Source organism: Lagopus muta, chromosome 18, assembly GCF_023343835.1.
Source record: "Lagopus muta isolate bLagMut1 chromosome 18, bLagMut1 primary, whole genome shotgun sequence".
Taxonomy (NCBI): domain Eukaryota; kingdom Metazoa; phylum Chordata; class Aves; order Galliformes; family Phasianidae; genus Lagopus; species Lagopus muta.
The window spans coordinates 1110447-1135833 of record NC_064450.1 but is presented as its reverse complement, the minus strand read 5'-3'; the positions used below and the strand labels follow the sequence as shown (position 1 = coordinate 1135833).

The 25387-nt window shown below is 49.0% G+C and overlaps 1 protein-coding gene across 1 annotated transcript in view; it reads right to left on the bottom strand.

The window, feature by feature from the left end:
* DNAH9 (dynein axonemal heavy chain 9) overlaps positions 1-25387 on the bottom strand; it is a 182861-nt gene that overhangs the window by 156917 nt on the left and 557 nt on the right. Inside the window, exons 2-15 of the mRNA XM_048965517.1 lie at positions 19446-19642; positions 17752-17910; positions 16754-16884; positions 14562-14773; positions 14173-14406; positions 12020-12187; positions 10254-10370; positions 9916-10066; positions 9200-9314; positions 7264-7332; positions 5943-6069; positions 3812-4067; positions 2466-2707; positions 465-600 (exon numbers count right to left, since the gene is read on the bottom strand). Of these exons, the coding sequence (XP_048821474.1) occupies positions 465-600; positions 2466-2707; positions 3812-4067; positions 5943-6069; positions 7264-7332; positions 9200-9314; positions 9916-10066; positions 10254-10370; positions 12020-12187; positions 14173-14406; positions 14562-14773; positions 16754-16884; positions 17752-17910; positions 19446-19642 (2314 nt within the window). The remainder of the gene's footprint in view (positions 1-464; positions 601-2465; positions 2708-3811; positions 4068-5942; positions 6070-7263; positions 7333-9199; positions 9315-9915; positions 10067-10253; positions 10371-12019; positions 12188-14172; positions 14407-14561; positions 14774-16753; positions 16885-17751; positions 17911-19445; positions 19643-25387) is intronic.

Sequence of the window (25387 nt, the reverse complement as noted above, 5' to 3'; positions counted from 1 at the left end):
TACAGACTTGGGATGATCCCTCAAATTAGTCCATCCAGTCCCCACAAATGGTGCACTGTCCTCTCCATACCTTCCCTGTGCAATGCTTTGCTCCAGTGACCAGGAGATGGAGGCACTCACCCAACCTGGATTTGCTGTAGGCAGCACAAGAGGCACAGCAAGAAGGCAGGAAAAGAGCAACTTCCAGGCACAAGGGAAAGTACAGAACAGAAAACAGCAAGGGAGACCTGACTCCTGCAATGCTGCTTCCTCCAGCCCCATCCTGTGCATCTCATCTCTGATGCACACAAGGATTTCAAATGCTGCAATCTCCATTAGAGAGAGAGAGAAAAGTCATCCACCCCATTCCCTTGGGCACAGCCCACTGACCCCACTGCATGGCTCTCTGCAAAGAGGAGCAGGGAACTTCCCTTAGGTGAGACTGAAGCAGGCACTGTGGCCAGAAGAAAAGAATCAGCAGCTACCTGTGTTTTCCAGGAGGTACTTGAGTGAGCACTCAATGGCAGTAAAGAATCCATCCAGGATTATCTCATCCACATAATCCACGTAGGCCTTCCAGACATCAGATGCTGGGTCTGCAGTTAAGAGGCTCTGATTTTCCTGGAAGAAAACAAAGACACCTTGAAATTCAGCAAGGCTGAGCCTGTTCTGCAAGAGAGCTGCTCACAGCTAAGGATATGTGCCAGGGAGCCCATGGGTAGCAGCCTTGTGGAGGGACTGGAAACCGGATAGTTGTTACTGAACACCCAGGTAGACAGGTGACTGCTTCTGTCAGAAACTGCTGCCACCTGAAGCAGCTTAAAATTTGTCCTACAAATGGACATCTCGAAAAGATCATTGAGCTTTCAAATTCAAGAAGAGGTTTTTAAACAACAAAACTAGAGAATGGTTGGGATGACAAAACAAAGGGTTTGCTAACAGCCTCACTCCTCATCTTGCTATGCTCCCTTCCTCCAGGTCAGCTCCTAGCCATGAAATTCAGGGTTTTCTGAGCCACAGCAAGGACTCATCCCTCCTGGGATTCCTCCTTGCACCCCCACAAAGCCAGGCTGCCCACCCCCTGCTCCTCTCAGCAGCCTCCTGGCTCCACTGGGACTGGGTCCCCAGCCCTGGCATGTCCTCTGAGTGCTCCTTCTCCCAAGGAGGCTCTCAAGAGTCACAGTCTCAACAAAGTCCAGCCTGCTGAGAGCAGAAACCAGCCCACTCTGTCCATCAGGCATGCTTAGGGGATATCTCAGATGTATTTCACATGCGGGTGCACGGGAGAACATGCACCCAATGCTGGTGTGGCAGCTCAGCACATGGGAGACAGCACTGCCAGTTGGGTTAGTTAGTTAGTTATCCAACCCAAAGTTGCTGCTTCCCAGTTTGACACACTGCAGCCGGGGGCTTGAGCTCCTAACAGGGCGAAGTAGGGCTCTGGCGCCTTGCAAACAAACTGGCAGCAGAAAGCTGACACTAGAAGAGAGAGAATCTCATATGAATGAGCTCAGTACTAACAGCTGACTGAAGGCATCACTGTCTTTGCCATGTTGAACGAAGTTCCCTTATCACCAATGTTTTAATGAACCCTGCTGCTATGACCACAAGGCCATGTCCTCCTTGGCTACCACAGGAGGGCACTCATCTCTTGGGTGGTAGCTGGATAGCTGGAGGGGGCTGAGCTTGTTACACTCACAGCAGCAGAACAAAATCCTCATCCTGGTTCAGTGTGCAGAGAAATGGTGAGAGGTCCAGGACTGCCTGCAGACAGCAAGGTGGGGTGAGCAGCAAGAGCTTGGTGTCCCAAGCAGGTCAGTCAGCTGTCTCCAGAGCCCAAGGCCAGGTGGAGACCCTCAAGAGTGGTTTGGGTCTAAAACCCATTGCCCTCCAGGCCAAGGTGCTGTGCCCACCACACGAAGCACATCGCTCCAGAAGGTGCGAAGCAGAACTTTGGGTTTTCTCCTGCACTGCAAAGAAATCTCTCAGCAATGACAATGTCAGTGGAAAACTCCAAAGTATTGGACAGCAGCTTTTCTCCTGTCACTTAGTTTCTCCCTGGACTACCAGCATCACCTCCTGCTTCCTCAGGGGACAACAATTCTGAAACAGAAAGGTCAGCAGCTGCCTTTGTATTTTCAGGTAAATATTTTGAAGGGAGATCTTTCCTCTTAGCAGGAGCCTGAAGCCTGATACACGACTCCCCTCTAGCGGCTCCACAACAGCCACGACTCCTTCAACGGGCTGTGGCTGCCCTCGCTCCTGTCCTGAGCTGTGCTTCCAGCAATGCCCAGCCAGCAACACCCCCCAGCACACAGCCACACCAACTCAATCATCAAAGGTATTGTCAATTAACGCTGCCTAAAACTATCAAAGGTGTTAAAGAGTTAATTTTAAGGTGAAATAGCTATGGATAACTTCAAAAGAGGGGAGAAACACAGAGAAACTACAGTGACAACACATTCCTGGGGATCTGCCCCCCTTACCTTCATCAGTGAATGAATCCTCAGCCCTGACTCTCGGACCAGGCTGTAACGCTTCTCCAGACGGTCCTGGCAGTCCTCCAGGTTCAGCAGTGATTCCTTCTTTCCATCCTTCCTCTCAAATATGGGTGACCCCCATGATCGCACAAAGCTCTGGATCTCCTCAACGTTGCTTTTGGCTTTCTGTATCCTCTGCTCAAGGTCATGGACACCATCCATCACCATGGAGATGCGGTCCCAGACACCTGGCCAGAAATAAGATAGCCATCTTATTAACATCTGACATTAACATTAACATCTGACTGTGTTTTCAGAGCTGCTGAGCAATCTCTCACATACCTTTAAGATTAGCCTCTGACATCTTTTTCCTAAGGTCTCATATATTTCTCACCCATCACTGCTTGCAAGACTGACCATGTCATCCGACAGCAGCTTCCTGCCTCGAGCCACTGTGAGCCCCATCCTACCCCAACACACCACAGCACAGTTAGCAGGCTAAGCAACCCTGTCACCATGACTGGAGCAGGGACTTTGCACCCACAACATGGCCTCAGGCACCAGCCAGGGTTACATTTAGATGCAGAGAACTTCAGACTCGTCTGCAGGAAAATCCCTCCATCTTTACTGTGCAATGGAGCTCTCTGAATAGAGCTTTTCAGCATGAGCACTTCTGCTTTGCATGTTCTCAAGGGAGGACATTTGTTCCTGTTCATACCACAAGCCTGATGACAGAAATATATATTCCACCAGTGAGCAGTTTGCTTTCACCAAGAGGAAACAAACTGTTTTCCTCTGCTTTGCCTTGCAGATAAAACTGATCAAGCAAGAACACTACTTAAATCATCCCAAAGTCACGCAATACCCAACTCCAGCTGCAGCACTTCATCCTTAAGGAAAAGCTATCGAGGTGGCTCTGCCTCTCCCTGGGAGAAGCTCACTCCAGTGCCAGACGGCTGGGCCAAAGGTCCCCACTCTCTGTAAACTGGGAGAAAGCAGTGCCCCAGGTACACAGGCACACAGCCTGACACGGGCTGCCTGGACTAGCACTGGGTGGTCAGCACAGGCAACAAAAGATGCTTCAACCTCAGCCTTGCCAGCTTTTACAAACCCAAATCTGGTGTTCTCCAGGCTGAATCCAAAGGGAGCAGGATCCCATCTACCAGGCTAGCACAGTAAGGGAACAGGAAGAGCAGCAGGCAAGCTGGGGGCTGCTCTTCACCTCACCACCCCTTGTTGTGCTGCGGGCTGAGAAGTGCAGCTGGGAGCCAGTGACAGACATTGGGTACACGGGGGAATGTGACAAGACCCAAGTGTCTGAGCTCACACTACCCAGTGCTTAGCTAGCTTACCCTCCATCTTCCAGTTCAATGTTTCCTCTGCCTCTTTCAGCTTGAAATCAATATCCCGCAGCTGCTCCTGTATTAGAGGGTATTCAACCTCCAGGACTGTCTTCAGGATCTTGTTGTATCTGTTCACCATTAGCTCCAAACTGGCCACCATCTGTCGGTACGACTCCTTGGAGGAATAGATTTCTGCTGCTGTTGGTGGGATGCTTCCCATCTGGCTGCCAGACAAGTAGCTCACCTCTCTCAGCACTGAAACCAACTGGAAAACCAAGGCAGAGAGCTGAACACAGAGCAATCCTCTCCATTCACCCAGCATACACTCTCCAATGTCTGAACGTTTCAGGGTTTGCCTGCTATTTTGTTAATAAATCAACATGTTCTGAAAAGCATCCGGACACTTCCAAGTCTGTTCTCTGTCTGTCTTCCACTGATCTCTGTCACCAGTTCTCTTTCCAATCAAAGACAGGCAGCTCTGGTAACTACCAAGCAAGTAAACTCCAGGCAGCCCTTAAAAGCCACGATGAACTCTGGTTCTTTTAGCCATCCTCACCAATACTTTTTCAGCAGTATTCTTGTCTAAGAGCTTAGCAGTTATTTAAGGGAAAGATGGATCAGACTCCAGTTCTGTTGGTTAACTGGAGATGACTGGCATAAAAAACAAACACCATGGCCCAAACCTAGCAAGTCAAGTCCTTCCATCTTAGGGTGCCCACCTACCAGCAAAGCCTTCCAGATACCTCTCCCCACCCCAGTTGGAGTAGTGACTGTCGGGATTAATGAGTTTTACTCAGTTGTAAACCCAGTATAAATGCAAGCCTGCAGTGCAGGGAACAGTAAGATCTTCCAGCATAATATGTGACTTTTAAGACTAAAAATCTTCATTGTATTTTGTAGCTAGTATGGTAAAGTGCTCCAGGAACTGCACATGTTGGGAGGGCTGAAGGGGCAAGAGGGCAAGTGAGACACAGACAAGTTCCCCTCCCTTCTTCTTTGTCTGGGTCTGGGATGTGCCCAACATGGGGTTGAAAACATAGTCCTCCTTTCCTCTTCTTCCAAGAGAGGAGAGCTCTCAAAGACTCTTCTGGAGGGTTACAAATACATGCCTTGAGGCAAAGCGAGGTGCTCCCATCCACCCTGGAGGGAATGAAGGAGCTTAACTGGCACCCAGGGAATCAGACTGTCCTGATTGTGGGAAGCAAAGAACAGAAGAGCAGCAGTACTTGAAGACTGGCACAGGAGATGAGAGCAGGCATGCTCAGTACATCACAGGCTCCAAACTCCAAGGTGAAGGGTAAAAAACATCCTGAGGCCACTTGGCTCCCAACTTAGAAAGGAGGTTCCAAGGAGATAGACAAATCCTTTGACTGAGGGCCAAGTCTGAACGAGCTGTAAAATCTAAACACTAAAACTGCAGCAGACCCAGGAAAGTGGGAAGGTTTTGGTGCCAATGCACCCCAGGACCCTGAGTTAGTTTCTCCCATTAAATGACACTTTTACATTTCCCAGTTACTGGCTCGCACCAGGCCCCAGAAAAATCTCAGTCCATCTATGCGCTGCGATGGTTTGGACCCCAGACTCTACCTTGGGCGAGGTGAATGGTCTGTCCGTGCTCAAGACAGGCTTTAGAAGAAATCTTAGGGTACTGGAAAAATACCCTAAATCTGTTCCAAGCCTCATGCAGTTCAATAAAAGAATCTAACAGCCACAATACTGTTGTAACAAAATGAACCTTTCCTGGCTTATACTATACCCTTTTGGGTAGCCCAGAGTTCATATACACATAACACAAACCAAACACTGGATCTCAAGCTCCAGCACTCTTCACACCAGCACCAAGTCTAATCTGGAGATGCTTAAGCATCTGTGTGCCCTGCTACATCCCACAACTGATTTTCACTAGAATCAGCTCTGCTAAAACCTCAATCCTGTTATTTTCTCAGGAGACAGATGAAACAAAGTCGTATACTCATGTTACTCATCATAGAAGGGGATCCACAGATGTCAGCAGAACAGATCTAATACCAAATCCACCCAATCACCTTCCTATAGTGGAGCCCAGTGAGAAAAAAAAAAAAGCCCAGCAGGAAGAGATGCCTGCAGACAGGCAGGAAGGGTAGCTGGCAGCAGTTTTTACCTGGGGATCAAAATTGACTGTGAGCAGTTTGGTTTCTGGTTCTCGCCGGACGAGCGGCTGAGTGAGGTTGTACTGGGACTTCTCAGAGACTGTCTGGGACCAGGTTATGTACAGTTTTTCTTGATACCTGCAGGAAAAAACCACACATTCATCACGTAGCTATTTAGCCAGCTGACAGGTGTATAAGCAGACGAAGCCAAGCCCACTTCTGAAAGTTGAACATAAAGGATGAGAAAAGCCTTTCACATCATTTCCACAATTAACTCGATTCTGAAGACAAACACCCAAAGCAACAGAGACAGTATCAAATCGGGAGGACAAACAGCACTTAAGTACCACTTTTAGCAGAGGATACTGATTTGGAGACAGACTTCTAAGGCATTTGGCTAGAAGTAACTGGTAAGCAACTGCTGGGCATTTCCAATGTTTCTAAGCAGGACAGGAGTCTACACCCATACAAACCCTGGGCTGGATACCATTGCATTCACTTATCTTAGAGAAGTGAGAAACCATCAGCCTTATGGAGATCCAGTTCTTGGAGAACTCAGTGACACCTCTGAAGACTGAAGCGGGGTCCTATTAGCTCACATGACAAGGATGGTAACAACCACCCAAACAGCAAAGTCTCTTCTGAATCATGTTGTCACCTGAGAGCTCTGGAGAACATCACCCAGAAAACAACTCTGTCAAAGTCACCCAGGATCTGCCCATTGGTCTGCTCCCTTCTGAAAGGATGCATCATGATTACTCAGTGGCTTTTTTGGGGGGGTTGAATATCAGGACCAAGGCTGCCTCCACCTGCCCTGTGTTTCCTGTGTCTCGGCTACCTGCACTGCTGACCAAGAAAGAGAAGACCCTGCAGAGATGAATCCTGGCTGGGGAGGTGTCACTTCACAAGGGAAAGCCCAGAGCGACCAGATCAGATTTAACATCAAACTGTAAGATACCAAGTCTGTGATAATAAATTCCACTGTGAGTTGTGGAAAACGCACATCACAGGCAGTGTAGATACACTTTGGGAATGAACAACAACAGCTCAACTTCTGGTCAATCCAGATTGTCAACCACAGCAACTTCTACACCCAGTAGTAACTTGTACCAGTGCTTCTGCTAGGCTCCTCCCAGGAAAGCTTCTCACTGCAAGGCATCACAAAAAGATTGTGGCACACAGCAAAAGGATTCCTCCTCTTCTCTCATCAGAAGACCCTCTCTGGCTTAGAAAGGAACATTCCTAGGCCTTGAACTGGCAAGTACAGTGGTAGGTGGCATGGAGGAGAACATCATTTTGTACAGTTACAGTCCTGCCTGCACCGCCGCTCACCTGTCAAGCAACTGGAGCATTTCTTCATACCTCTCCAACACCCTTCTTCCTTCAGTAGAGTCCAGGCAGCTGGTAGCAAAACAGACAAACTCAGCATTATATGTAGTTCTGCAAGGCTGCAGTCTGTATTTACCCCTTCCTAAGTTCATAAGCTCATCCTCCCGTTTTGTTGGACAGATTGTAGATGACTGGGGACCATTTCACCCCACCACATCACCCCAAAGTGTTTTGCTCCGTAAAGAGTGAGTGGGGCTTGGACAACCCCTCTCAAGTGTTTTTTTGGCAAACTGCAAAACAGGAACCACACACCAGAGGGGAAGAAGGTATCAGTGCAGCTGGAGGAAGACTGGCCTCTTTAACACGTCCAACACTCCCAGTTTCACACGCTGCACTTGCGCAGAGCATGGCAACTTTCTGCTCACCAGACACCACTTTCTAAGACCAAAGAGGCTCAGAAAGAAGCAGCACATGGCTCCTGTTGGACACAGCTATTTGTAGTGCCAGATTTGTGTCCCTCGAACCATGGGAGTGGGGAAGAGCACCCCACAGTGCAGGAGGCAGAACCCCAGCCACCATGGAGGCAGCCAACCAAAGTAATGCTGATAAGAATTTTATCCCAGGTTCAAGACTTCTTGAAAAGTTGTTGATTTTGGAGAATGTTTTGATAAAAACTAGATTCATTTAAAACCTAGCAAATTCTCAGAGAGCTCAAAGGGCAACTGGTATCTACTGCAAGTTCAGCTGAAAGCACAGGGAGCACTTGAGAGGTCACTGCTGGACAAGCATTGTGCAAGCCCCAGCAAAACCAACTTCCTTCTATTTTAATCCTTTCCTTCTTTCGAGTTGCACTGTAGGAAACAGAATCACATCACCACTGCTGCAGGCACATTATTAACCACTCCAAACAGAGGAAAGAAAATCAATGTGAAATGCAGATCCAGGTCCTTCTTCATGGATTACAAACTTCACCATTTGGATTCAAACAAAACACGTGTGCTAACTTGGGTGCTCTGCTGGGGATGGTCCAAGAGCCTGTCTCACCACAGAGATGTCTTTATTGTTGCAGAACAACTTGCACTTAAAGACTCACAGTGGTAATGAAGGTGAGAGAAGACCACAAATATTAGACAGTGATGGAGATGGCTTAGTTTGGACAAGCACATTAAAAACCTGGATTCATTTACTCAGCCTCAAGTAAAGCTGTTCCGGTGAGCCACAAGACAATTTCCAGGGTACCTTCAATTATCCTAGGTCCAACGCAGGTTTACTTATGGGGCTTTTATGCATTGTTTCAGGAATGTTGAAGTCTGCACACAGTGCCACTAGGTGTAGCAGTGCAAGTGCAAGACCGCCTCTCTCCAAGATGACCCACAAGAACAAAATTTGGGGTGAAAAATATCTCAGCATAGTTTCTTTCCTTGGTTGTGTGAGATCGCTCCCTTGTTTGGTGTTGAGCAAGTTGTTTTCTGTCAGTGCCCAGGACAAGTCTTCATGTGTTCACCAACCTGAAACTCCCCTCCACCAACCCAGCCCAGCGGAGTCCGGCCCAGCATCTCTCTGCCCTCCACTGGGCAGAATCAGGGCTTTGTAGCCTAGGCCTGGGCTGCTCCCAGGGAGGTACTGGAGCACACACAGAGTGAGTTGTAGGGAAAAAGGTTCCAGTGTGTCTTGTAATTGCAACCTAGAACCACAGCTCAAAAGCCCATTAACCACTACTGTGCCTATTAACCACTTCCAAACAAATTCAGCTAACGAGTTCCTTAAAAAGCAACTCCTGGCAAGCTGAAGAGGCAGTGCTACCATTTCACTCCTCTTCAACTAAGAAATATTTCAAACTATAAGCATCGCATGATGTTCGGTACAGAAAGAAAATCAGATTGATTAGAGAAAAGACACCAAGATAGTCATGAAACAACTTAGCTGAACAGCCACGCACAGATGTGTGATGTGCCTGAGGTGACCAAACTGTGCCTGGATCCGCGCTCGCAGCTCCTGAGCCCAGCGCAGGGCTCCAGCTACTGGTGGCATGTTCTTATGCACAGCAGGGAAGCCTGGGGGGAACATTGAAACTGCAATTGACTGAACACAGCCCTTCTAACCTCAAAAACACATGAAAAGCAACTCGTCTGCACAAAACCATGTTAACTTCCCAGCTCTCTCCCTTAAATGCAAGCATCTGAGAACGGCTCTGATCAATCAGGAAGCCAGCTCTTGTTAGAAATGGAGCTGACACAGAGGCAGAGTTTGCCCAGGAAGAATTCGCTCCTTTGCATACAAGAGAAACATCATGCATTCATATTGGGGAGCACACAAGCAGGAGCAAAGCCCCGCTCAGTGTTAGATGAACAGAACTCTTGTCACAGCCTTAATGGGGAAAATCCCAGTAAGAATCTCCATTCCCAGCTGCATACCACACACACTCACGCGTGCACATGCACACGCGCACACAGTCTCCCCCCACCCTGGTAGGTTTTTTGCTTTAATACTAAGAACAGAGATATTTCCCAGGCATTTCCATTTGCACTGGGAGATACAGTGGCTGTACATTTTTGTAACTTAGAAGTTTCACTTTCCCCAGAAAATACAAATTATTTCCCCCCCCCGAATTCATCCAGCTCTAATAAATCAGCCTTACTCAGCATCCCTACTCACCAAGCTCCCGCTCTGCCCGTATGTGCCTGGAGTAGATCAGCCTAACATCGCTCAAGGCACTGCTGAACATGTGGACGAGGTCAGAGTATTTGCCAGCAGCATGCGCAGCGATTACCGGCCGCTCCAAAAGGCTCCCAAACATCTCCAGCAGCTGCAGAGGTGAACAAGCAGGTAAAGAAAGGGAAGGAAAACAACCACATTAATCTGTTTGTGTCTCAATGGAAAGAGCAGAAATACTTTCAAAGCTATCTGCAAACACCCTCCTGCCAGCTCTGCAGTTTAACAGACTGTGGGTGAGCCTCAGAGACCCCAGAGCTGCCAGTGTTATCACAACAAACCTTGAAGGTGTGCTCCAAGTCTGAGGCATCGTCAAAGGCCTGGATGAAAACAGTTCCCAGACGCCGGTCGATGTCTTCTACTTTCTGCTGGAAATCAAAGGCGTCTTGCTCAAAATCCTGTAGGAAGGCAAAACAGCGAGCCATGAGGCTGTGAAACAGCACTGAAAATACTCAGAGAGATTATGGGGTCCCCACCCTTGGAGACCATCCTGTTCTAGTCGACCCTGCTTTGGGCAGGGGGTTGGACTGGGTGAACTCCAGAGGTCTTTCAAACCTCAACAGTTCATTTCTGTAACTTCCACTGTCTTCCGGCACTGCTTCCCTTGTTCTGATTAAAGGTAATAAACCCTTTGAAGCTGAAGAGTAAAATCTTGTTTTATTTTTCCTTCAAGTAAAATCAAAAGCTGGACTTGACAAACTGCAAGGCTTTGGCCTTTCTAATCTGGATAAAGCACATAAAAATTAGGCTGTGTGTCTCTTAACTGGAAAAACAAAGTGCAAGGCAACAGCTTTACTTCTGCCATCAGTGAGCTTCAGCAAGACCAGATGTCACAATTTAGCTAAAAAAAAAGTCTCCAGACAGTAACAGAGGGTGGAAAACTCAAGCACTGAAAGAAGGAGTGTGACTCAAGAGGCCAAGGGGTCACAAAAACCAAGTCAGCCCCTGCAAAGCCACTGCCACCACTCTTTTTGTGTCCTCTATCCTGAACAAGGAGCGATGTAGAGCAAGCAGTTTGCAAGTAAAACCCTCCAAGGCAGCACTGGCGCCTGTGCTTCCCACTGCAGAGACGCCACTGGGAACTACAGGAGGTGAAGTGCAAGCTGTCCTCATTGTGCTGTACAGCCCCTACCACCGGACACACCAGCCTTGCATCCCACCACCAGCCCACTTGCCCATCATCCCAGCACAACTCAGAGCAAGGCAGGAAGAGGGACTCTGCCTTCTCCTTCCAGCAGGATGATCACCATGAAGCAGTGTGGGACTGAAGCTTCCCAGCACTGAGCTACCCTGTGGCCACTTGTTTTAGCACTCCCTCCTCTGGATGCACATGGCACTAACCACGTCCTGACAACTCAATTTAGCAAATGTGACAAGCAGAGGATCTCTGATTTCTCCTGCTGAGATCACGACACAGATCTTATGAGAAATTCCATTCCCACTCTTCCTTCACAGCCTGCACAGGCTACATGGCTTGGTGTCAAAGCCAGGAGTTTGAGTTTCCATGCAGACCATAAGTACAGTGGCTCACCTGCTGTGCCCTGCTTGTGCTGCTGTGAGCATCTGGGATTTGGATGCTCACTAAGCCATGACTCAGAGGACTGGCAATGATCCTTTAATTAAAGCACTATGACTATTTAAACATAGAATCCTTTAACACCAAGAGCACCAGACATCATGTATGCAGCAAGACAAGCAAAGGCATCCCCAGGGATTACCTGAGCTGACCATCTAGGAACTGAGAGGTGGGAAACAAAACAACGTGGATGGTACAGTTCATACACATTAGCAAGTGCCACTTAGAGTAAAACATTGGGCAAAACACACAGAAATCCAGGCATCCCAGCTGCACTGGTCTAAGGTCCTGAACTGGCAGGATATGCCAGCATGGGCCTGCAGGAGCTCCCATGTGTCTGTAGGACAAAACAAAAGGAACAACAAAAGGAAGGAAGAGGTGGGAAGGAGTCATTAAGAGTGCATGCGGGCCAGTTCTTCATCAGTGCTTTGGAAACAAGCACGTGGTGTTGCTGTTCCCAGTTGCACCTACCGCATTGGTCAGGTCGAGGCAGTCGTAGGTTCGCTCTGCAAAGACCCTGTACGCCTCCTGGAATTCCTCATGCATGTCCAGGACCTTCTGACCCAGGGCCTTCCCTTTAAATCCACTGAACTCAATCTTTTCCAGCTTCATCAGATCCAAGGCATTTGACAGGAGACCCTTCAAGTCAAAGGAGACATGCGCAGGTTATAACACTGACAGAAGGCAATGAGAACAGCTGTCCCAGCAGGGAGCTGCGCTTGCTGCCACACGCAAGAACCTCCCCAGGCACACACTGAGCAGCACAAGCAGGGAGCCAGATCTTACCCGTCATGGGCACCACTGGCTGCTCACAGCCCAGCAGGAGCTGAAGCTGTCACTGTAAACACAGCGCCTGCAGAGAAACTGCTCCTGAGGTTATTTAGGGAGCAGATTCAAAACGTGAGACCTATCTCTGCTGAGATGGCCGGGGAGCTCTTTCCTTCCCACCCTCCACATCCTGAGCAGGCCTGACCCCATAGTGCTACCTCTCAGGAAATTCTCCCCTCAGCAGATATGGCAGCAGCACAACCACCACCCTGTCCTTCCCTTTCAGTAGGACTCCTGGTGGGCATGCGTGAGCATCGGTGTTGGTCTTCCTCAGAGGACCAGGAGCGCGCTGATCCCAAGCACAGGAATGCACTGGCAGACATCCTGAGCTCCAGGGACAACCTTAAGCAGCAAGGGAGCTTCACCCCACGTGGGCTGTTGAATGGGTGACAGCCCTTGGTCCAGAGCTTCCCACCTATGCCAAGGCATTGCCAGGCTCTGGTGCCTCCCTCCATGCAAAGGTGGGGAAGATGCCATGCAACTGCAGCTCCAGCCAAGGCCAGGCTCATCAGGAACAGCTTCCAGCCAAGGGAACTACATATTGCAGGTCTCTGGCAGCTAAATATTCACAGCTTTGAGAACCGTCCTGCACCGCTGAGACTACAGAGTGCAGAGGGCCACCCCAGCCAGGCAGCAGCTTTACAGCAGAAAAGAAAAGCAAAACTGTGAGATGAAGAAGGGAAGAGCCCTCCTCTCTGCACATGCTCACAGGCTGCCTGTGCACCAGAGTAACTGGACCCTTCATGAAATTCTGCCCCTCATTTTATCTCACTGGGTTGCTTGAAAAGAAGAGAGAGGGAGACAGCAGCCTTCCTCATTAATAGGCTGCTGTGCCTTTGTTTTTATTTTACAGCTCATTCCTCTCCCCCTTCCAGCTCCTCCACCTGACTGCACACTGTACAGCCTTTCTCCATCCCTGGGGGTGTAGGACAGTCTTGCAAAGCTCTGCCATCATGTCAGTACATGTGCAGCTCAAACCCTCCATAATGGCTTTTTTCTGTAGCCCATTTTCGAAGTAACCAAGCAATGAGCAAACAGTGCCCCAGAGTCTTTGCAGAGTTACAGTGCATAATTACTGTGTCACTCATATTGTCCTCATGATGACCTGCAGTTATTCTATGCCTATTAACATTCATCTCTACACTGACCAGAATAATTTGGTTTACTGCACAGCAAATCTTATTGGAAACCATCATTATGAAGAGCCTTAAAACAGACATCAGTCACAACGATTTTGAGTACAGTTAATTAAATAATGCATAAAAATATACAGCTTACTTTGACTAGTAAAACCTTCTGTTCCACTGCAGAGAACAAGAGGAGAAAAACAACCCCAATCTGCCTCTGAATAGGCAGATGGGACACCCCTGAGCCACAGCACCCTGCCTTGGCAGCCACCGGGACACGAAGGGATGATGCAGTGAGCTTCTTCCCAGGTCACACATAATCATGGGGAAGAGGCAGCCTCTCCCAGCCTCTCAGAACCCAGCTTGTGGGTGTCTCTGACAGCAGCAGCAGGACAGGGGGTCTCAGAGATGGCACTGCTTGATCCACAGCCCCCAGTGACTCCCACTCCCTTGGCCCAATGGGACTCTTTGGAAGAACAAATACACCTACCAATTTGAACAGAAAAGCACAACTGAGTAGCTCAATCATTTTACTGGGCAGGATGAGGGAAAACAAAGTTCCAGCAGACCTAACAGCGAGTAACTCCATCCCCAGGCACCCAGTGAAGGTGTTAACAAATGAACTTAAGTCATTAAAGCTCTTCTTAAGGCTTGCAATGATTTTCTCACCTCCACCATTTCCAGTCTCTTCAGAAAGCTGTCCAGCCTTGCAAACACCATCTTGGCATGGAAGTCCCACTCCTTCACTTCTTTGCCTGATTTATAATAGGTGTGAAGTTCTTCCCTTCTGTCCTCAAATGCCTCTTTGAATCCATTCAGGATGCCAAGCACCATCTGCACCTTGCTCAGACTCTCCTCCATCTCCCCTTTTAGAAGGTCTTCTGGAGATAGGTGTACCACGGCCTGGAACAGCAAAATCACACTCAGGAGGTCACTTCTTGCACTGAATGTTTCAAGTTGAAAGAATCATTTTGCCAGGGATGGATGGGAGAGAGGAAGAGAGAGGGACTAGATTTAGAAAGCTTCCTCTTGGAAGCATCAGCGTGACAGCCACACACCTGCTGGATGAGAAGGTTGCAGATCTCCTGCAGTAGCACCACGATGCGTGCAGGCCGGCTGTAGTGCTTGGAGGTGACCCAGATCAAACACACCACGTGGAGCAGGGGGAGCAGGAGCGGCTGCACCTCGCTGAAGTCAGTCCTCTCTACGTCCTCCAAATGGCGCCGGAGGGGCATCAGGTGCAGGTGAATGTCCTGGGCTTCACTCAAAGCTGTGTGAAGCAGCACAAGAGCTGGTGAGACCCACCTACACATGGTGCAAACCAGCCATCGACCACAAGGTGGACCGAGACACCCAGGTGCAGAAGGTGGCCCAGGACCGCTGCTCATCTACAGCAATAACCAGCACAGACGGAAGCCAGGTCTGCAACTGCTCAATGAGACGTGGGCAAACGAGTGCTGTAAATGTGTGCTGCCATCGCCCCAAGCAGCCTGCAGACCCTGCCATGCAGCACAGGCTGAGGAGCCTTGCAGGGCCTGTCTTGGCCTGAGCTTTTTTCCAGCTATAGCAGCCAGCAACACAGGTGACCACAGTCCCACTCGTCCAGGCAGTACAGCACAGCTGTCCAACAAGTTAAGCCAAAGCCTTCAGCCACACAGACACAAGTTGACACTGTACACCTGTGTAGTTTCACCTTTGAGAAAAATCCTACAGAGCATAAACATGAATGACACCATATGATCACAATGCAATTACATCTGTAGACCAACAAGAAGCGACAGAAGTATCCAGATACATATGAAGATAACCCCAGAATCCACGATGAAGGAAGAAACCCCCACTAGCAACACTGACCTCCCTGCACAGACCCACAGACATCAGCACAAAGAGCACTCCACCAATCTGACCTGTGCTGTAATGGGATTTAACAATTACAGTCCCAATTACCCAGTTGGTATTGCTGTTACTGTACTAAAACTAAATATGTTTTTTATTTTGATTAGGCTGTTAGAGAATTAAATACACTGACAGTGAATTCTTGGCTCCTTATACATTGGGTCCTTCTCTAGCCCTACTGATCTGCACTGCCCATGCACTGTGCATACCGTAGTATGTCCTTAAAAGAAGGAACATTTCCATATGAAGAAGTAAAGAGTGTTATTATCAGTCAGCATGAACACAGCTGGCAAAGCCTGAATAATTTTCTCTTGCCACAGAGCAGCTGAGATGAAGATGAACATGCAGGGTCACTCACAGTGAGCTGCAGGCAGCGGAGCAGCAGGGCGCTGCTGGTTTTCACTGCAGAGGGGAATTTGCAGTATTTCTTTTGGCTGAACTCCCCTAAGCAAAACTCACTCGCTATCTTCACGTAGCTGCATGTTAAAGGCAGAACTTTGTTTCAATAACAAGAGGAAACAAATCCTTCATTGTAAGGATTTTCTTCTCATTGAAGAAAAAAAATGATTTAATACCCTTGTAATGCTATAAAGGGATGGAAAGTACTGCAATAACAGCGGGGTGGCAAAGTTTTGGCTACAGCAAATGAGAAGCCCAAGTGCAGCAGCTGTGGATGCAGAAACGAAGGAGAAAAGCTACTTACCTTTGGAAGGCTGCAGGTAGGCAGGGATCTCAAGCAAGAGATACCCTTACCTCCACTGCCAACCCTTAAATGAGGTCTGCAAAGGGGTGACCTTGAAATCAGCATGCCCAAAGGGCTTCATCATAAAGTGCAAAATGCTGCTACCCTTCCACAGAGGTTGGGACTGCACCAGTCAAAGCTTGGGAAATAACCTAAGGCCTGTCTGCTTTCTCTTGGCTGTGAGAATTGTCCTTATTGTACTGAAACTTCAGTCTTGCAGATCAACACCACAGGAGCTGATGTAATAAAGTCTCAAGATACATCTTGTTTCAGATCAGTTCGGATGAGTCCTGCTGGATTACTGTGATTGCTTTAGTACAGTAGAGTGAAATCCCAAATCCATTCACCCTGACCCCTGGGAATGGTCTGGCTCAACAGAACCGTGATCGTGCTTGGCCAAGCTTAGAAACAAAAGCACAAGCAGACAAATGTCTTGCCACAAGACAGGGCTAGCAATGTGGTTGCAGTCCTCATGGTCATAGTGGACTCCTAAGGACCAAGCCCACACATTAGGATTGAAACCAGTAAAACTAGTAAACCTAGTAAAACTAGGTAAAACAAAGGCCAGAGGTCATTTCATACAGATATATCAAAGCTGCACCATTATCTCACCTGCTTCAACATCCGTGAGCATAGCTCTGAAGGCTGGTAAGTAGCTGCTCTCAACTCTCTCTAGCACCTCTATCATGTTCCTAACCTTCCTCGTCCTCAGCTGACTGTAAATGCACTCCAGGTCATCACACCTGCAACAACCAAGACACATTACAAGCTCACAAACTGAGCGAGCATCAGCTCAACTCATCAGTTCAGCTGTGGTGCAGACAGGCTCTGTAGGTTTTGCTGCAAGGAGCAGGGTCTCCTAGAGGCCATAGAGGGGCAGCAATATCTCAAACCCCTTCCCATCTGCAAGCATCAGTTGTTCCATTGGGTATCTAGAGCTGTCACATCCCTGTCGATGACACACATGCTCCAAGAGTGGCTGAGAGGACTACTACATTCCAGCCAGGAGAGGCTCAGCAATGAAAATCAGTTCTGAATTAAAAAAACAAACAAATGTTGACATGCCTGTTCAAGTTGGTAGTCTTTTTAAAAATAAAAGATGGCTTCTGAGAAGGCTGAAAACTTCATTAGCCTTCACTACCACTTTAGTGGTAGTGGCTGCACTAATCGGCCTCAGGCACAGAAACCACCTCTTCCAAGGCAGAGAACCAGATTTCTGTTTCTTAGGAAGTGGGACATCTCCTAGACCTCACAAACAAATTACTTGGGCTGAGAAGATCCAGAGAGGTGTCCATCAGCTCTTACAGCTGTGGCTGGCTCCTAGTGAACTGAGACAGTGAGAGCACTTCCAAAACTCTCCCCTAAAGATGTGACACCAGGACTAAGTCAAAACGCAACCAGCTGCCCCATGACCTCAAGGAACTGTGCAGATCAGGTTATTTTACGTGTGGGAGCAGTGGTCATTGCCTCAAATCCTTACACAAATCCAAGGCAGCCCAACATTTGCAATTGGTCAAGCAGCTTTGCTAGAGGCACCTACGAGGCTCCTTCCAAACCAGCCAGGTTTGGCACCATGGCCCACCGTGCTCCAGCCAGGCTGCCCAGGGTACCTGTTCTTCCAGAACTCCAGTTCCACCTTGGGGCTGGGATTACTGCCTTGCAGGAGAGGCTCTGAGGACTCTTTCTTCAGTGCTCTCTGGATCTGGTAGCTCCAGTCTATGATAGCTGACTCCGTGGCATGCACAAGAGATTTGTCAATCTGCTCCAGGCTGCAAAATAACACACTGCGTGGTTAACTTTGCTTTCTGCTTGTTTATGCTCATTATTCAGCTGTACCTGCTAGATTTTATAGATTAAGGTCCAGCTTTATGTTTCAAAACCAGAAAACCATCAGAAATGAAGATCTTGCTGTTACTTCAATACCTAAATTACAATCTGGAGAAAATGAGTTAAATTCGACAGCAATCCAGGCAACAATACACTTTTATGAGCAAGATTCACAAAAGGAATGGTGGAAGAGCTTCCACATCGCCATCCCCAAACAATCAGATCCATTTGGGCTCAGTGTCCAGCCTGGAGAGCCACACTTGCAGCAAGATGCTCTCACCCACTGTCATTAACTCACTTAATACAGAAAGAAACCATGTAGGTGGGCAGGTGTGTTCAGGACAGGCCACCTCCCTGCCTGGGAAGCAGCACAGCCTCCTGCCATCCCACCCACACCACGTCCAGTCCAAGGCGTGATTGGTCCCATCACATTCACTAACACACCTCTTGAGGACCCACAGGGTGCAAATGCAGTCCAGGCATGGGGATGACACAGTGTGCAAAGGTATCTGCCACCACATGCTGCCCAGGCTTTATTGCCTTGTCCTGGGCCAGCTTCACAGCACTGCAGAATTCAAACCCCTTTAATTCCCAGTTTTGGGCTGGCCGCTGAGGAGACCAGAGTGGAAGTTCCTCCCAGTTGCAGTGTGGGCCCCCTGCCTGACATAACACTAGCACTTGGATAGTGATTCTTCAGTTGCTGAAGCTATTGCAGGGGCTCAGCCTCCCCAGGCTGTGCTAACCAGAGATGCTGGGGTGGTTTTGCTGGGGGTCATCCCTCAGGGACTAAAAATGAGCTTCAGAATCACAACAGCCACCAGGGAGGTCTAACCAAGATTCGAGACTACAGAAATTATCACAGTGCTCATGGAAACGCAGTGCGCGTCCGGTAAGCCACCCCACTTCTGCAAGAGGACGTAGGCAACAGTTTTCAAATCTCTCTGTGGGACCACAAACAGCTCAGAAACTTGAAGGAAGTTGTAGCTGTTTTTTCAGGTACCTTTCCATAACAAATCCAGTTTTGAGGGGAGGCAGAATAACCCTGACCAAGCAGTCAGCATGAACCACAAACAGGTGGGTAACAACTTCTGAGCAGCGCAGCTGAGGGGATGCACTGGCAAACTGAAGCCAGAAAAATTCTGGCAGGAGAACCCTGGCTTCCCATTCAGAGGTAACGGGAAAGCAGCAGAGGTTTTGTTCAGTTTGTTTTCTCCATTAAGTTTGTTGCTTTGCTGTGTGTTCACAACTTCTTGTCACTTTCTGAGCTGTTCCTGCCTGCTTATAGTGCTGCACGCTCCCCAGAGACAGAGTTTGTAAGGAAGAGAACAGGTAGAGCAAAATACACTCATCTGGGCAGTCTGGATAAGTAGTAGTCAATGGCGATCAGTAAGAGCCACTACGATTGGTGAGGGCTCCCCAGAACACAGCACACGCATCAGTAGAACATAACCAGAGGACAGCAAGCAGTGATACTCACAATTTCTCATGTCCCAGATCAATGTTCTCTATTCCCTCCGAGCCTGCTGGAAGAGGCAGCAAGGTCTTGCCTTTCACTTGGCCAACCACCACGAAGACGGCACTTTTCAAGCTGTGGACATGACGTATGATGTCCTGTGACACCACCCGTGGCCAGCCCTGATGGTTCTTCCTGTTTGTCAGGATGGGCACGATCACCTGCAGAACAAATTGCAAAAAAGCAATGAAGAGAAAAGTGCTGCAGGAAACTGACAGGCTGCCAGGCTCCGAGCTCCGTGCTCAACCAAGCCTGAAGACCTGAACTCACTGCTGGCCCAAGCAGCTTCATGCCTGTGTGAAACAAGGGCAGGGCAGGAGGAAAGGACCTCTCCACAGGCCTGCTTTGCTGGTGATCCAAAATGTTGCCAGGGATGAAACCTGTCTACAGAACTAGCTGCTCTCGCTCAGACCAGGGCTGTGGTGACAGCTTTCAGCCCTCTCCACATCATACCTCTCGTGCATCGCTGAGCATCACGAGGCACAAGAGGAATAAGAAAATGCTGAGGTTCAAAGCTCATTGCTTTCCGTTCCCAACAATGCTCACCACTGTCAACTGTCCTGAGAGCTCTCCCTTCACCAGGAGGGCAGAAGACAGTCAAGCAGGATGGGAAGGTGTTCAGTAGCACTCACTTGGCTGTTTTGTTGTGTGCAAGGCGAAAAATCAGACATCTCTGCACTGTTCTCATGGAAGGAGGTCAGTCACATGTGATGATAAACTCACATACTACACCTCCCTCAAATCCAAGAGCTGAAAAGGGCAGAAACAAGCGGACAAAGCAAGCAGGCAGCCCAGTCCTGCTGCTGCTCCAGCTGCCCCAGCCTCCAAACCTGCACCTGGAGGCAGCTGCATGGACCAGCAGGCTGCATCGGTTCTGTTCCCCTGCACACAGCTCTGGTACTCACTGCCAGCAGGCAGGGCAGAGGCAGAGCTTTCAGGTGACTTCCAAGGGCAGCAGGGCTGGGCTGAACCCCCCTAGTTCAGAGGATCCCCCCATTGGTGAGGGTCACCTTGTCTCCTTTCCAACAGTGCTGGAGCTCTTCAGTTTTTTGGTTATTTTCCAAGCTGCAGCCCTGTCAATCTGACTCCTGCCATTCCTGCACAGCCTCAGATTGGTCCCAGCCTGGCAGCAGAGTCCCCCTGAGCTACCTGGGCTTGCCAGGGCTGGCTCTGCCTTGGCTTAGCTGGCTCCAGGCTGTGGCAGCAGACTAACAAAGCCGGGTTCTCTCTGGTGACCAATGCTACTCCTTAGTGCTGCTGGCACAGGGAGGCTGCTGGGTGCAGCTATGGCAGAAGCCAATGAAAGTAGGGTGAGCTGCAATAAGAGAAGTTATAAAAACAACTGCAAGTGGGCCCAAATCTGAACAGAAAAAAACATGACAGCACCGTGCTTGGGAAATCAGAGTGCCAGTGACTGCAGCCACTGCTGGCCTGGGGAACAGCAGCACCAGCCACTGCAGGGTGCCCAACTCCTGGCTCACTACTGGTTCAGTAGTTCCATCTATTACCATTGAGACCTTCCACTATTAAATCCTGTGGGCTGCTAGTGCTAGTCCTTGCACCCAGCTGCTTGTTCCCTTGTTAGACCATCAAAACATGACCTGCATGCAGAACAACCCCCAGCTCCACAAAGAAGAGAAGGCACGTTCTTTTCAGCCCTAATGAGGGTTTGTGTGGGACAGGCAGAAAAGACATCCCCAGCCATGCTGGGCCTCCTCACTGTTCAGCACAAGCTGTTTCTCCAACCAGAGAAAGCCTTCTAAGGCTGACCCAGAAGTGTTGATAGAAGGCCCTTTGCAACATGCTCTGCAGCAGCCACAGCCATGTGCGCCCTCAGCCTCAGGAAACTAAAGGTCCTTCTCAATTCTCCACCCCTCTCCCCATCCTGTATCACCATCCTGTTTTCCTTGAAGTTAAGTCCGAGCAAAAAAGCAGAACCAAACCCAGACACTGTCTGCTCCCCATGGAAACACCGCATCCATCTGCAGAGGCTGCAGGGAGAAAAGCCCAAAGTGTGCCCCCAAGCAGCTGGAGGCAGCCAGAAAACAGATCCAACAGTGCTGAATGGAATGTTCCTACCCCAAAACCTCCCCATAACAGATGGTGTTTACAACACGTATCATGCACTACCTGCTGTCATCTACAAACAAAACCTGATACAAAAACTGCTGTCTGTGCAGACTAAGCACAGCCACAGAGCTCAAGCCAGAACAAAAGCTCCCATGTAAGTAATGCATTGCCAGCCGTGCTGAGCCCACAGCCTGCTCCTGGAAGCCCACTCTGGTGGCCAGCATCCCACAGAACTTCTCAGTGTGGATTTAATGACCTGGAACATTAAACTGATGTTCAGACTGCACTGGAGCAATTGGAGCCCCTGAGCACCTGCAATACATTGATGACGTTATCGTGTGGGGCAACACAGCAGAAGTTTTTGAGAAAGGAGAGAAAATAATCCAAACCCTTCTGCTAGGAAATCCAGTTCCCAAGACTGCAACATCATCACATCCCAATGGAAGCAACAACAAAATCACTGCTACATCCCTGACAACCAGCAAGAGGGAAACACGAGCTTCTGTAGGTGCTGTGGGTTTCTGGAGAACGCACGGTCTGTGATGTTTCATCTTGCCCACCCTGGAGTCTATACTGCCTTACATGAGTGCACGTGTCTGGAGAGCCAGACCTCATAGAATATTTATGGATGTATATAATGTATAATAATACTCAGGATGTATTCCTGGACTGGGGCAACAGACACCTTATACTCCCATGGTGGGAGACGCCCAACCCCCAGTTTCACCCATGTTCGGCTGACAGGAATAGTCTGTCCCCCAAAACCACCCATCATCACTCCATCTCCATCAAATTTAGTCGAATCTCTGTAGATAATTGATGTTTCTGCCCCTGTATCAACAAGTGCCATAACCCTCCCTGGACATTTTTCTGGGACCAGAATATTGTCAACTCTACAAAGGGCCTCTGGTCCCTTCTGAGGGCCCTAGGGGGACTAACATCCTTCGTCACGCCATGAACTGAGCCAAAGTCAAGTCTTCTGTCTTTGTGTTTTTTGTCACTGTGGCCCGAGACACCCGAGGGGCTTCTTTTTGCTATCGGAAGCAATGAAATCCTCTATGTTCCACACTGTCATTGGCAGTCGATCTCCGCAAATTGGACCCCAGCCCAAATAAGATTGTTAAACATTTGTTTTCACGACACCCTTATGGGCCCAGCTGAGGACTGGTGGCACCTTGGCACAGGAGGCCTCTTGGTTTTAACTACTGGAAGCAGCTCTGCTTCTTCTACTACTCAGATATTGCACCCAGTGCACAGATGCTCTGTCTCACCCAAATCAGCCACTGACTGGGCTGCCTGTTGAATCCGAGGCCACCAGGTTTAATATGGAAACCAAAGTCCCATACAGGTGGGAAGGGGCCTGCTGTAGATTCCATCTCGCGTACCTGCCGAAAACTTTACCATGTCTGGGCTTTTGAATGAGTCCTCGTATATCACTTCTCTTTTGCCCAGCTCACAAATATAATTCTGAAGGTCCCCTATGGAGGACCACAATCCTGTGTTTAATGGAACATCTGGTTTGTTCAGCCAAACCACGCGGCATGCAGCCATTAACCAGTCTATTACCGACTGGTTCTCACTGCTGTACTGAACAGCAGCACACAGTCTCTGCCTGAGGGCAGGGTGCACCGTCACAGTGGCCAAATTTGATACTTCTGGGCCATTAACCACAACACCTTCCGCCCCTGAACCCCCAAATCTAAGTAACCACGTGGGTACACTCTCTTTCGGCCTCTGCTGAAATGTTGCACCACATCCCTCAGTTCTGTTGGTGCATGGCCTCACCATCATGTGTGAATGCGTTTGGGCAGGGGGCCGTTGGGCAAGGGGCACCCGCCAGCCTGCCTTGTGCTTCCTTTGTCTTCTGGGTTATAATAGGATGAGTGCCAAGGAATCCGTCATAAGTGGAACCTCTAGATCTAATTTAGAGTTTCAGCCAGGCCCGTTGTTTCAGAGGTGTGGTTATTATCTATTGAAGTATTGCAGACCTGACCTATCAGGGAATGTAAAGTTGGTCTTTTCCCTGTTAATACATTAAGCTTCTGTTCCAGTTTTTCAGTGCAATCTTTTAATAGCTGATGTTCACTTTCTAAGGTGTCAGCTCTTATCTCAGTTTGATTTAACAGTAGCCATGCCACTCTGGAGGTGGCCAACTGCCTTTCTTTTGTAGTTAGATATCTCTATCTAACCCGTGAAAGTATTCCACCAGGCAGAAACATTCCCCACAATACACAGGGGACCCCATTTCTCAACGATGGTTGCTAACTGCTAATAAGGAGAACCCATAAGCCCTGGATCTCCCCAGGAATCGTTCTATCTGAGGGGGTGATGTTCTCCCCCTGACCCATTTGTAGACGTTCCACAGAAAAGACATCATAACAATTTCAGTCCATTTTAGCCTGCCTGGCTCACCACGTGTAAATCAATAAGCGTACAGAGCTTAGGCTAAGCAGGATTATCGTGATGGAAAGCTAATAAGTGAAAAATGCTCACTGATGCTGTAGGCTCACAACACTCTCCACAAGGATCGATGTCCAGGAAGAGATCCTGCCTCAGTGGCAGTCAGCACTTAAATGGGATCTAGGAGAGGTGCAGCCAGGCTCCCCCTCTCCCAGCAGCACAGCTGAATTGCCTTCACCTGTGCTCCCACAGCTGATTCCTAGCTTGCCTCAGGTGGTCAGTCAGAGCTTCAGGCTGTGGTTTAGCAGTCAGAAGGATCCAGAGGACCTGAAGAGTGCTACACTCCAACTGAAAAGGAGATGCTGGCAGCGTACAAGCGGGTTTGGGCTGCTTCCAAAGTGGTTGGTACTGTGCACAGCTCCTTTTGGCACCCTGACTGATGCCAAGTGGATTCTGTTGATTACACAACAGGCTCGAAGGGGAAACCCCCATTGTCCAGGACTTTTGGAACTGACACAGGCTGGCCTGAAGGTAGGAATTTTGAAATAGCACCAGGGGAGAAGATTGCTTTTGCTCAGAGACCTGAGTTCACTTGGGGGGTAACACGAGGAAATGTGGACATTCAGTGTGTATCTCCAAGGGGACCTGATGCTGAGGAGAAGAGTCAGCAGTTTTATGTACACATGTGCACATGTATATAATCCTAATTGTTGTTTATTATTTGCATGTATTTATATATGTGTGTTGCACAATTCTGGCATAATGCGATGACATGGAATAGAGGCTGGATACCTGTCAGGACTTTCCATATGCGTTCCGTATCATGTCATCATGCAATGAAGTGACAGAACTGGGACAGCTGCTGAGGGAGAACTACAGACCCCAGAGTGCTCCAGACCTTCCCACGTGGTTTTGGGGAGGGAGATACAAAGTGATGCAGTGATAGGAAGACAATCTCTTTTGCTCCATGCTGCCGAGCCTGCGGCACACACTTAGGAGATGCTCCCTTTCCCATTTGTTTATTACTCTTGATTCCTTTTATGTTGTATTACCTTTACCACTTATAGTAGTTTATTTCAATGGAACAGCAACTCCTCCTCGTTTCTCAGCGGCCTCCTGCAGAGGCGGGTGGGGGAAGGAGCTGAGCCCTGCTGGGTGACAAAACAAAACAAAACAAAATCCAGCCCGGCGTGCAGCGCTGCTGGAGCCGGGGACCGAGGAACCCGGGGGGTCTGTAATTGTGGATCTGGAGGAATGGGGCTGGGAGGTTCAGATGAAGCCTGCACGTCTCAGTGAAGAGCAACTTTTTACGCAGTCTGACAGCGATAGGACAAGGAGAAACGGTTTTAAACTAGAACAGGAGAGCAGCACGTTAGGTGTGAGGAGGAAGCTCTGCTATCCCGAGGCTGAGACACGTGGCCGCTCGAAGAAGCGTG